We start from the raw sequence: 13,523 nt of genomic DNA on the forward strand, positions 1-13,523 counted from the left end.
TCAGGGGGAGAATGGGAAGAGATGAAGGAGGGACTAGCAGGACAGAGTGGAGATCCAGCAGATTTGGGAGTGAAGGGAAAGGACAAATTTTAGTGTTAGGAAGAGCTACAAAGCATGGCCCGTGTGAATAACATGCAATGCCATCAACTGAGTGATTATTGAATTTATCTTTGACTATTTCTCCAAGGGAACCTGGTTGGGGACATCCCATTCCTGGTTTGGAGAACACTGCCTCCTTAGAGGAGAGAGAAGAACCACATACTCCTGCAACTATCAGGGAGAGTTTGCCAAACTAACCTCAGCCAGCTGGCACCCTCCCAAGACAGAATCGCTACTGTACTCAGCCACGCATCCTGACGTGAGTGCGGCCTTTCTGGTCAAAGTGAGGTAATGATTAAAGTTCTAGAACCGTGGCTCCACTCCCCGTGTTCTTCTTGTTGGATGCCCTTTCCCTAGTTTCTGTAGTTGGGCCTCTTGCACACCGGCGGGTCACTAAAGAGCTTGTGCTACTCCCTTCAGCTCCTTAAAGTTCTGGTTAGGGTGGAGATTGCGATTGGGAGGAGGAATTAGGCAAGTACCTCCCCCTGCCCATTTCTAGTCTTTGATGTCGCCATTACCACTTGAAGTCAGGTTTCAGATTCTACCCTCAAGCAACCAGCCTGTGACCTGATATGTGGCGATGGCTTGAAACAGATTTCTGGTGTGGGGCTGGGAAATGTGTTTTTTAAAAAAATTGTTCTTTTTATAGGTAGACATGACAGTAGAGTGTATTTTGACATATTACACATACAAGGAGTCTAACATTCTAATTAGGATCCCATTCTTGTGGTTATACATGATGTGGAGTTTCACTGGTGGTGTATTCATAGATGAACATAGGAAAGTTATGTCTGATAATATATTTTTAGACAAGGCTCCTCAGATATTTCTTGAGGACACAAAGGCAAACCAGGTTCATATCAGCATTTACATTTTTAAAAAGTTTACCATCAGTTTAAAACAAAATGATTCCTCTGTATATCACTGAAAGTGTGCAGATAGTACATAGCTAAGTTTCTCCCCACATTCTCAGATTCCTGGAGGGCACTCATCACTAGGGGAATTCATGGGATACACCCTGGAAATCCTGCCTCCAAAGCAGTCCACTACATGACTACAAAGGATGGGGGAGATGTTTCATGGGCAGGTTCCCAAGTTTCGCACTGTGACCATCCCAAGCCACGGGGGTAAAAGCCTCATCAACAGAAGCAAAAACATACCGTAATTTCCCTGAGGAGATCCAGGCCTTCGCAGGTGCTGCTCCGGCAGTCACCTGACTTGTGAATCAGACCATCCGAATAGATAAAGGTAGCATTCACAGTCACATTTATGCCTGTTATCCATAAGGTAGGGAAAAAAGAAAACTAGATATTTATTTATTTATTTATTGCAATTTATACCAGCTTTAGATTTATCTCTTGATTTGGTGGGGAGTGGGGGAAGGGAGGAAGATCCATTTCCAGGCCTAGGAATACATGAATTCTGAGTTCTTATTCTACTTCTCAGTCATTCCCCCCAACTTTCTGTTTCTGTTTTCCCTCCCTCCATAGTATGAGATATGATTTACCCACCATAAAAGCATCCATTGAAGAGTATGATGCCATAATTTTTAGTAAATCAATGGATTTTGCAATCATCGCCACAGTCCAGCACATTAAGTCCCAAGTTTTCAATTATGTGAATATTTCAACAAGACTGACCCAGGTGCATTAAGACAGGTTGGAAACCATAGTCTAGGACTTAGATATTATTATATTAATTAATATGAGCTAGTATTAATTAATAGAATCCATTAATGATTATAACATAATTATATAGTTAATATTACAAATATTATGTTATGATATGATTATATTTTTATGTAATTATGTTACATAGCACATCATTGCACCATATATTATATGCTATATTTAAGTTTTTATAGGTGTTCCACATCTGGGACAATGGGACAAAATAACATTTTCATATGTCTGATGTTCTTGTCATCTTTTCACAATCCCGCGTTCAGCAAATTTCCTACACAGGTTTGGAGAGTGTTAGGAAGGTAAAGGCATAGATGTTATGATATCCTGCTCTTTCGTGTTCCCAAGATGCAGGTTCTGTCTGCTGCTAAAAGCATGAGTGGTTACGGTCTTCCACGGTCTTTGGTCTTCGTTCATCCAACCAGCCAACAAATACTTGTTAAGTTTCTGCCACGAGCCAGGGACTATTCTTTGTGCTCAGGAGACAAAATAAGTCTCTGCTTTCATGTAGCTTACATTTTCTTTGGGGAAATCACAGAATCCTGCTATTTCTCATAGGGTGGTTGTAGAAACCCCTCGGGGGAGCCAGCACCTGAGTGCCACACGTGAGGCATGAAGATACATAGTTTCCTGCTGGGGAAAGAGCAAGGACAAAAATCCTGGCAGGAACATTCTTGGCAATGAGGCCCCTGTGGTTATGGCAGAGTGAGGGGTAGAGTGGCAAGAGACAGGTGAGAGGGGTGTCATATCATGCATGACCTTATAGGCCCTAGTAAGGACTTTCAATTTATTCTGGGATGGGATGCCTTTGGGGGGCTTTAAGCAGAGAAATGATATTGTCTAACCATCATTTTAAAAAGATTTCCCCAGAATCTAATGTGGAGAATAGGTTATAGAGGACAAGAAAAGAAGCAGGGAGGTTAGTTAGGAGGCTATTATTAACGTAAGTTAACTTGAACTAAAGTAGTAGTAGCAAAGTAGAAGAAAATGGTTGCATTTTTTTGTTGTTGTTCTTATCAGTTATACATGACAATAGAATGTATTTTGACATATTATACATATATGGAGTATAACTTCCCATTCTTGTGGTTATACATGATGTGGAGTTGCACTGGTCGTGTATTCATACACGAACATAGGAAAGTTACGTCCCATTCATTCTGCTGTCTTTCCCATTCCCATCCTCCATCCCTTCCCTTCATTCCCCTTTGTCTAATCCAAAGTACTTCCATTCTTTCATACCTCCTTACCCCCTTATTGTGAGTTAGCATCTGCATATCAGAGAGAACATTTGGCCTTTGTTTTTGGGGATTGGTTTATTTCACTTAGCATGATAGTCTCAAATGGTTGCATTTTGGATATACCTTGGAGGAAGAACCAGCAAGAAGTTACTGACAGGTGGGATAAAAAGCATTAGAAAATGAGGATTCAGGATAACATCAATATTTTTGACCTAAGGAAGGGATAAAGAGAACTGCTATTGGCCAACGTAAGAATGTGGGAGGACCCAGTTTGTGTATGTGATGGAGGAATGGAGAGTTCAGGTGGACATGTCAGGTGTGGGATGCAGATTAGACTTCCCAACAGACTTAAGTAAGCAGTTGAATATTCCAGTGAAGAACAATTATCAATGCAGTTACACTTACTGATAAAAACTGTTACACGTGTCTCTCAGATTTATAATTTTAGCACAAAAGGGATGTCTTAGTTTTCTAGAAAACAGCCTGAAGACAAAAGTTCCATTGGGTCAGGAGTAGTGGAGCATGCCTGTAATCCCAGTGGCTTGGGAGGCTGAGGCAGGAGGATCATGAATTCAAAAGCAGCCTCAACAATTTAGCAAGACCCTAAGCAACTCAGCAAGACCCTGTCTCTAAATAAGATATTTTAAAAAGGGCTTGGGATGTGGGTCAGTGGTTAAGCACCTCTGGGATCAATCCCTGATACAAAAAAAAAAAAAAAAAGTTTTATTAGGGTTGTCCCATGTCTCATGTAATGAATGATGGAATCTGAAATCATGGGTATCTCATCAGTAACCCACTGTGCATTTTTGATAACTCAGATCCAAACTCATGCATGAGAGAATGATTTTTAGCCAGATTCACTTAAAGATTAACAAAATGTATCAAAGAGCACATGAATGCCCTTGGGAAGTTTCCAAGTGGGTCTAGGTAGCCAAGACCCTACTTCTCAGATAAAATGAATGTCGTTAACAGTCTATCACCTATTTTTTATAAAGAAGATGCTGCCAGGTTCTGTTTCCTTTCTCAGTAGACAGGGAAAGAGATTATGTACCATTGCAAAATCTCCAGAAAAGCCTTTCTTTATTTTGAAAAATGCCCTCTTGCTTTAAATGTCTCTCACTGAGGACATGAGGGGGAATTATCACCATTAGTATCCTAAATGGGATGAGAATTTTGATTGGATTTCACTGTGGTTCACAAATCTCTTCTCTTAGAAAGAAATACAAGGATTCAAAACACATTTCTCTTTGAAATATTTGCTTGGTCACAGGAGTGTCTAGTTTTACTGAACAGATACCACTCCTGATGTTAGGCATTTCCTGTGTAGTCCACTCCCAAAGACAGAGTGAACAGTGCTCATTCTGGCCTGAGATTTTTGGATAATGAAGAACTGCCTTTAGAAGGGAAGGCTAAGAAACTGATGGAAGGATATGGGAAATGACAATCCCCAAGACAGGGAAATGACAATTCTGGGAAGAAGGTGAAGAATTGATCCTTTCCCAATACATCCTTTCCCAGTGACAAGACAATCCCCGGGAAGGAGATATCTGTCCATCAGTCCTAAAATGGCAGTCCCTGAGAAGATGACAAGCATTTATCTCTTCCCAATAAATTCTTTCCCAGTAATAGTACAACAGATCCTGGAGGGAAAGAGATAAGTACTGAATGCTGGACCCTTCATCCTTGCCCAGTAAAAACAAGTTTCAAATTCTCACAACCTGTTTCCTGAATGCCCAAACTGACAAATTTTGTTAAAGAGATTAGATCATCTCTCAGCATAACCTATAAAAACCCAAACCCCTTCCAAACCAGGGGCCATTTTCTACCCAGAAAGTGAGCCCCTCTGAGGCTTGACTTCACTGCTGAATAAAAGGCATAGCTGATCCATGAAGTCTGCTCCCATCCTGGTTATTTGAGTTTTCATTATGGTGCCAGAACCATAATGAAATGATGAATAATAACCATTTTTGTTATTTTTGCTTAAACTGATGACACTATTCCTGGCTATTACTAGGCAACACATTTTGAAAGATAAAAATGAGGTAGCAGAACATATCAAGCTCTGTCTCTTACGTTATGGTCTCCTTTCAGTAGAAAAATAATCAGGACAAATGTCTGATTGCTAAGTAGAGAAATTCTTAATTCTGCCAAGACTACAGAGAGTCTAGAAACCTCAGTCATTAGTCTGGCATTGTGAGTGACTTTGTATGTGTTCTTGTGTAGGCCATTTAAATTTCTCTGACTTGGTTTCCTCATATGTAAAGTGAGGTCCATACCTAATTCATCCAATTGATAATTTTTAATAATACCGCTACAAGAGTAAAGCACAACACAACAGAACATCCAAATAAGAATACTTTTAAATGTAGAGGCCCATTATTCCTCATGAGGAAAGTATCTTTGCACTCACTCCTACAGACACCTAAGAGATGTGTCTACCAACTAGGGAGCATTTTATTTTATTTTATCTTTGGTTAATTCAAAAATGAATACACTGGTACTTTGTTCAGTAAGAGGTCCAAATAAGAGGTGTCATTTCTTTGCTAGAACTACCAGAGAAGAGGTTAATGAAATCAGACTAGTCAGAGAAAATCAGTGGAAGAAATGGGGTTAGTGATGGGTTTAATAACAATTAACACGAGTGTGGCTATGAACCAGCCACAGGACTAAGCATTTTGTAACTTTTATTCTAGCCAATTCTCACAAAAATAGGAAGAATATAGGATATTGAAACCAGGGGAATGGGAGGTCTAGGGGCTGGAAGAGTGCAGGAAGGAATGTTAGAAAAGAGGGCAGGAGAAGGTCTTTGAAGCAGCAGGAGTCATTAGGCTGACCAGGAGGGTAGCCTGATGGAACCGGGGCTTCAGGAAAATGGCAGTACTTGCCCTTATGAATGTGAAAGCTAACTCCTCTCTTGAGTTCTCCTGACTCTATGAGAGCTCTGCTCTCCAGTGTACCATGAGGTACATTAAAAAAGACCCATTTAAAAATCCTACACTTCAGGTAGTTCATGAGTGGCACAATAAAATCCAAGTGGTGAACCCTAAACAGGGCTGGCTTGGGAAAAGGGAACCCTCATGGACTGAGTGTGACCTTGGACAAGTGACTTCACCACAGGGGCCCCAGTTCCCCTTCCACTCACTGATATAATGGAGCTGAAGCTCTCTGTCACTATATGCGTGGCATCGGAATATGAATTTGTGTGTGTGTGTGTGTGTGTGTGTGTGTGTGTGTGTGTGTGTGTGTGTGTGGGGTGTGTGTGTGTGTGTGTGTGTGTGCGCCAGGAATTGAACCCATGGACACTTAACCACTGAGTCACATCCCAGCCCTTTTTTGTATTTTATTTAGAGATGGTGTCTCACTGAGTTGCTTAGGGCCTTGCTAAATTGCTGAGGCTGACTTTGAACTCTCCATCCTCCTGCCTCAGCCTCTCTAGCTGCTGGGATCACGGGTGTGCACCACTGCTCTGGGCTGGGATATGAATTTTTACATGCATCATTTTACTTAATTCTTTTCTGAAAACTACAAGGGAACTAATAATTACCCTAATTTTAAAATGAGAAAATGGTGTTGTAAAGAAGGTTAATTTGTTTAACATTACAGCGTTAGTAAGTAGTGGAACTGGGATGTGATCCTAGGTCAGTCTGATTCTAGGACTTATCCTGTAGAACCCCTTTCAGGAGTTCCATGAGATCAAAGCTATTTTCATAATTGCACGAAGAGATTTCTTTGCTTTTTCCACTCTCTTTCATGAGCATATTGTGGAATTTTCTGGAGGTACATGACATGTTATTATAACAGCTAGAATATAGAAGCCAATATGAGAATATAACTACCTTTCATTAAACGGGATATTAAAGACATTCTCAAATAATCAAATCAATACCACTCTTCTCATTCACCTGCTTTGTTTTAGTCTGAGAAATATGGATTTTTCTTAGAAGTGTTAACAGATCAAATGTTTGTTATTTTTAATGAACATGTAACCACATAAACAAAACACTTCAAGACCATCAATAATTTTTCCCTCAATATTTCTTAAGAGTATAAGAATTCTTGAGACAAAAACTTTTTTTAACATTTTCGATCCACACCAGTAGAACATACTGTAATATGCTGCCTCTGCCTATTTTATCTCTCCATGTGATTTCTCAAAAATAATGAACTGAACATTTTTTAAACAAGTATGAACTTTGAACTCTTAATTTTCTTCAATTTAACCCTCAGATATATTGTTTTAGAATTTTTTTCCAAATAACAAGGCTCAGTAAATGTAGACCATGAACTATATTTCTCTCTAAAACCTGCTTCTCTTTTGTTTACTATTCATGACTATCTATCCAACAAAATGCATTTTTGAAGGGGAGAAAAAACCCAGGTGAGAGTTTCATAGAACTTTCCACTTATTTAATCCATTCAACAACCTCACCATTAATAACTCTGTATCACAAATGAGATGAGTGAAATTTCAAAACAATAACTCATTCACTGCATTCAAGTAGTAAATGGTGGAGCAGGAATTAAAATCCAGGTTGTATGAATTTGGAGATCAAGATTTTAACCTGTACCCTGAACTATTTATTTTATATGCCAGGCACTGTGTTCTCCAAATAGTAATAACATCCCAGCAGCAGGAACAACTGCCATTTATTGAGTACTTACCATGTTTCAGTCATCATTGAAGGGACTTATGTGCATTTCCTGAGTGAATCCACACTCTACCTGTAAGTGCTAACTACCACTTATCCTGATTTTAGGTGTGAGGAAACTGAAATTCAGGAAATGTAAGTGGTTGGTCAAGAATATGAACCAAGATCTGTCAGATTCCAAATCTTTGCTTCTAATAAAAAAAAAAAAAAAAAAAAACTTAGTTCATCCTGGGTAAAGATCTTATACTCATTAGAACCAAACTGAATCTCATTTGAAACAGACAACCTGCAGGGCCTTAGCAAAGTTATTACTTCTGCTCTGAAACCAGTGTCAATCATGCCAACCCCGGAGAGCTGTGGCAATTAAAAAGATTATGTAATGAAAGTACCTAGACCTTATGTAACACATGACTGATACACAATGAACAAGGAAACCAAGACTGAGGGACCTAACTCACCCAAGGTCACAGAAAGAAAGATTTGTGGTCAGAGACCTCAATCCAGATTCTCAGACTTCAAATCCAGTGTTCTTTCCACTATCTCACACAGTCTTAGTAAAAAAGGGGATTTTATTAAAAGACCCCTTAGTTCTAGTGTAGTGCTAAATCAAATCCATTCACTCAGATCTGAATGTAGTTTCAGACAGAATTGAGAGATGTTATGAATGCACAGAAATAAGTTACTATACATAGCTGAACTGTTGCTCCCATTTCCATAGAATTTTAAGTAGAGAAAATCAAGATGTATCATTCTTAAAATATGAATAACCATTAAGATGTATCAAATACTCATCAATTCACTGATTCTATTCCTGTTAACCTAATCTCAGGGAATGGAGAAAAACTATATACAAGAAAAAATTTATTATAGTATTATAAAATACAAGAAATGAAAAAGAGTGGAATATTCTACCATAGGAAAATATTAGAAAATTTGGGCAATATTTATTCTAAGGGATATTGTGTATCTGTTCACATAATGACTACAAAGACCACACAGCTATAGGAAAATTGTCACTTATAGATTAGTGTGAAGTGACACAGAAGTATGCAGAATTGTTTCCATGCCATATTGATCACTAACCATGTTTTTAAAAACAATTAAGAAGCAGTATATGAAAATAGACTGAAAACTTCCAGGTGGCTAGAAATTTTCCCGAACAATTTGTTTTCTATTTTACATATTTTATGTAATATTATAGAGTTTATTTTTATAATTAAAAGATAGTGAGGAATTGCAATAATGAATTTGATTGCAAGTTTATTATACCTACTATATCTGATAATGGCAGCCAGGGAAGATGTAAAGAATCCACAAATCCAGAGAATAATATCATTCTCTGTATTAAAAGCCCAGAAACCGATTTGGTGCCTAAATTAATTTTATTCCCTTATTTCATCTTCTTGACTGGTAACCCTGTGAAATCTCAGGACTGGCCCAAATCTTGCTCCTAAGCTGCTGCAGAAGGAAGCATGATGCCTCCCTGGAACTGGGCAATAAACCCAGTTTTAACTGGGGTACTTTACTGCGGTGAACGCTTTACATTTTCCTGGCTTGAAGCCATCCCGAGAACAGGTGCACCGTAAGCGAGCACACCGTGGTCAGGTTCACATCCTCCCCACCGAAGATGACTGCCTGGAAACAGAAAGGGGTTTAGAGGTGGACCTCGGGGAAGGTTAAGTGATCAGGCAAAGTACAGAAGGTCTACGCTTAGCAACCTTTGTCCCAGAGGTGGTAACAGGAGGATTCTATTGCCATATTCTTACCAGCTTCATGCAGACGTATTCTCACTATGTCCAATCCCTCATTCACAGCTTCTCTCAACTTCTCCAGGGGCTCTGGGAAGGCCGAGTTGTTCATCATCAGGACACTGATCTCGTAGCTGTCATTGTGGCAGTTTTGACGGAACTGGGTGGGCCAGAACGTCAGCCCAGGCTGAAAGAGCAGTGAACACAAAGCCAAGCCCAGCAATGGTGTCTTCATGACCTCAGAACCATACTCCCCACGCTCACTTGCTTTGTCCTGGCTTCCAGGGACGCGGGAACTCTGGCTGGACAACCTCTAGCAGAGTCGCTGTGTCCACTCCTCCCCAAACTCCTTTCTGGTCATGCCCCACTGGTCACATGGGCCGTGAAACACAGCCTGCCTACCAGCAATTAGCAGCTGCATTATGGTAGGAGATGAACCAAAGTTCATCATATGTTTGCACACAGAAAGGTTAGAGCTATAAACAAGGAGATTACCTGGGCCTCACCCAGTAAAATACATCAACTTGTGACACATCACTGGGAAGAGGGAAAAGAGGAAGAGGGTCGTATATTACACATAATAAGCCTTGTGGAATGGAAAATAAAGGTCAGAGGGCTTACAGAAAGCAGAGATACAATGGCATATTAGTGCTTAGGTTCTTGCTGTACATCAAACAGGAAGAACTATGTTTCAGTTATCTAGTCAAAAGCTATTTATTGAGACTTGACTAAGTATCAGGCATTGGTGAGGTGTTGGACATCCAGTCATGGGTGATGTAGATACATTAACGTTCTCACGGAACATGCTTTCTAATGAAGAAGACAACATTAAACAAATAACTATGAATAACTAAATTAAGCAGTGAAAAAAAAAGTACAGACTGCCCTGGGAACACACAGAAGGTTAACATAAGCTCTTCTAGAAAACCAAGGAAGCTTCCCTGCGACAGTGTCCTCTAAAGTTGAGCCCTGAAGGATAAACGGGCATTAGCTGAATGAAGAGATTGGGAGGGCATTCTAGGCAAGGGGACAACTTATGTAAAGACCCAGAGGTGGGACAGGGCATGGTATGTTTGTGTAACTGAAAGAGGTATAACATGGTTGGGGGTCAGAGAGCTGGGAGTCAGAGGGCAACAGAGAAGGCCAGAAGAGCAGGCCATGGAGTTTCCTATAAGCTACTAAGGATTTTGGACTATATCATAAAAGCTGAGAAATGAACTTGATCAGATGAATTTTGAAAAGATCACTTAGGCCAACATGGAAGGAATGTCCTGGAGAGAAGCAGGTTCTGGAACAAAGGAAGCATAAGTGAGTTCTAGATTAAGGCTGTGGCAGTGCAGTTGTGTTAAAGAAATATCTAAAAAGAAAATTGGATGGAATTTGATGTTTGATTAGATTTAGGGCATTAAGAAAAGGGAGGAACAAGGGCAAACCTGATAGTCTCAGCTGGGTGACAAGTTGTTTATTGAGCTCTAGAATTCTGGAAGGGTTGCAGGTTAAAAAGAGAAAACCATGACTTCTGTCTGTGGACATGGATTTTAAAATGTCTGTTCAGGTGTGATAAGAGCCTTTGTGGAGTTTTGATAGGAGAACCTGGATTTAAATGGAGGTTGGGAAATAAAGTCAGAGGCATAGTGTGATTGATCAAATGATGTCATTCTTCCAACTTTGACTTAATGACCATGTAAGGAAAAATTTGTGTCTTAAAACTTAAAATTGTGAAGAATAAGTGTGTTAACTAACACTAAAACTCTTCTGCAGAAGTAATTTTATTTGTGATTTAAATCTCACCTGAAAATAAGTTCAACAAATCTAAATGAAAGTGATTCACACATACACAAAATTACATAAAATCTGTACTGCAGCCATTCATTAGATCACTTTAATGACCTTTCAGGGACTTCAGTTTCTTAGCTGATGACCCCTTGGCATTGGGAGTTCTATTTCCCCAGTGCAGGACCTACTAGGAGGATGGATGTCCTCAGGGTACAGCTTGGAACAGATCCCATGGGCCAGTAGGGTAATTCTGCTTCCTGGGACAGGTGAGGGATTGCTGGGTCTAACACTGGCTCCCTTGGCTTGGCTTAGCAGATTCTAACGTTCAACCAGTTGAAAGAAGAAACACATTTTTTTTGGTTATTTTTAACCATTCAGTAAATCAAAGATCAATGGATGGGATTAGTACAACTGAATGGTAAAGTACTTTTGATTCTTGTCATTTCATAGTAGAATAGCTAGTTCTAGGAACATTTAGCTATTGGGCTGGAGTTGTGGCTCAGTGGTAGAGAACTTACCTAGCATGCTTGAGGTCCTGGATTTGACTCTCAGCACCACATAAAAAAAAAAAAAGAACAACAACAACAAAGATCCACCTGCAACTAATACACACACACACACACACACACACACACACACACACATATATGTATATTAGAGATATTTAGCTATTGAAAGTAACCAGTTATGCTGCTTTCACTAGAGGTGGAAGGGAGGAATAGAGTGAGAACCAGAGGGGAGGTAGGGTTAAGGGTGGTATTTTTAGTGTGGAAATTAGTTGGTAGGAACTACCATTGGTAGGAACTATTAAATGTTGATAGGAAGCAGCTGGCAGAGAGGAAGAGGTGGAAGGCATCAGAGAAGAGTGGAAACTAAATGAGGATGGCTCAAGAAAGGAGGAGGAAGTGGAGTTCCTAACACTAGAAGCAGCTGTTCTGGGATGCTTAACCTACGTGTATATACTAGATGTATGGGCTGGAAGATGAGGTTTGTGTTCGGAGGTTGAAATTTACTTCCTGAAGGAATTGAATCACCTGATCAAAGTGAAAGGAGAACTGGGGTCCACCTGACATTCGAGGAGAGGGGAGGAACCTAAAAAGATCCTGTAATGAGGGCGAGAAGGAACTGTGCCACAAGGCCATGGGCAACAGTGAGCTGAAAGTCTAGCAACTGTGGATTTACTGTGGCCTCATTCAGCCTGGCTTTATGATTTTTCTCCAGCGAGGTTCAACTGCTCAGGAAAGTGAGTGGGTGGGTGTACTCAGGTATGGACATTTCCAGGATGCCACATTAAAAGGACAAAAGGATTCCAAAAATTGAGGAAAGTCAAAAAGAGCTATTGTGGAAACAGACTATGAAATATAAATTAAAAGAAGGGAATTGGTGCAGATAGGGAGTAAGAAAAGGGGATGCAAAAGAGATTTTTAGGAAGATCCCCAGAAGTAGAGGTGCAGGTAAAAATGGGGATGATTGAAATGAACCCTGGAAAGTATGTTGGAGTGGATTCTCCGCCTCACTGATCTGAACAGCTCAGAATGGCTGAGAGAGAGGGGAGCAAAATGTCTTTGAACCAAAGAACTCAAGGAATCCAGAGTCCCGCTTGTTGGACAGGCCATGTACTGGGTGTTAACACCAGCCAGATTGAGAGCAGGCCCTTGCGGCAGAGGAAGACCAATCCATGCAATAGTAGATGAGGGAGAGCAACCGGAGCTTCAAAAACAGACAATTGTTAACAAAAGGGGACAGAATGCTCATGGCTATGTGGTATATGGCTCAAAGGGTCAGAAGTTGTTTTTCCAATAAATATTTTAAAATGACAAAGTAGATCATGCACATATCTAATGAATAGGTGCAGATAAAACAATAAAATAACCACTATGCTCCCACATTGCAGCCTAAGATACAGAATATTCCTAGGACCTTTGCACTCCTGTGGACTCGGTCCTGAAGATGTCAACTCTTTTCCCCTCCCAATATTGCCAAGAGGAGTAGGGAACAGTCTATAAAGAGACGAAGGATGTTGAGGCATTCGATGATCATGACACTGGTGTTCCAGGATCCACAGTTAAGTTTTTGGATAACGGTGGGAAGAAAGTGAGATTGGGGGAGGGGGAACAGTATGGTGAAGAAAGAATGCTGGAAAAGATGTGGCTCCCAGGGCTGATCCTTTAGGGGTGGTTGGTGTGGAATAGGCAGGCTCTCTGTAGGTTCTCCTGGAGGGAGGCTGTGGATTCACAGGAGTCACTTTCATCCAGGACAGTGCTGTGGTTTTTTTGTGGGGCAGGGTGGCTTGGGCTCGGTGACTGATGCTGGTCAGGCATGGTTCTT

General features: G+C 40.4%; 1 protein-coding gene across 1 annotated transcript in view; it reads right to left on the reverse strand.

Annotated features, from left to right (window-relative positions):
• GUCY2C (guanylate cyclase 2C) overlaps positions 1 to 9,683 on the reverse strand; it is a 67,460-nt gene extending 57,777 nt beyond the window's left edge. Inside the window, exons 1-2 of the mRNA XM_079140036.1 lie at positions 9,438 to 9,683; positions 1,260 to 1,372 (exon numbers count right to left, since the gene is read on the reverse strand). Coding sequence (XP_078996162.1) covers positions 1,260 to 1,372; positions 9,438 to 9,654 — 330 coding nt within the window. The 5' untranslated portion in view covers positions 9,655 to 9,683. The remainder of the gene's footprint in view (positions 1 to 1,259; positions 1,373 to 9,437) is intronic.
• Between the last annotated feature and the right edge of the window lie 3,840 nt (positions 9,684 to 13,523).

This window comes from Sciurus vulgaris (assembly GCF_902686455.1).
Source record: "Sciurus vulgaris genome assembly, chromosome: 5".
Lineage (NCBI taxonomy): Eukaryota > Metazoa > Chordata > Mammalia > Rodentia > Sciuridae > Sciurus > Sciurus vulgaris.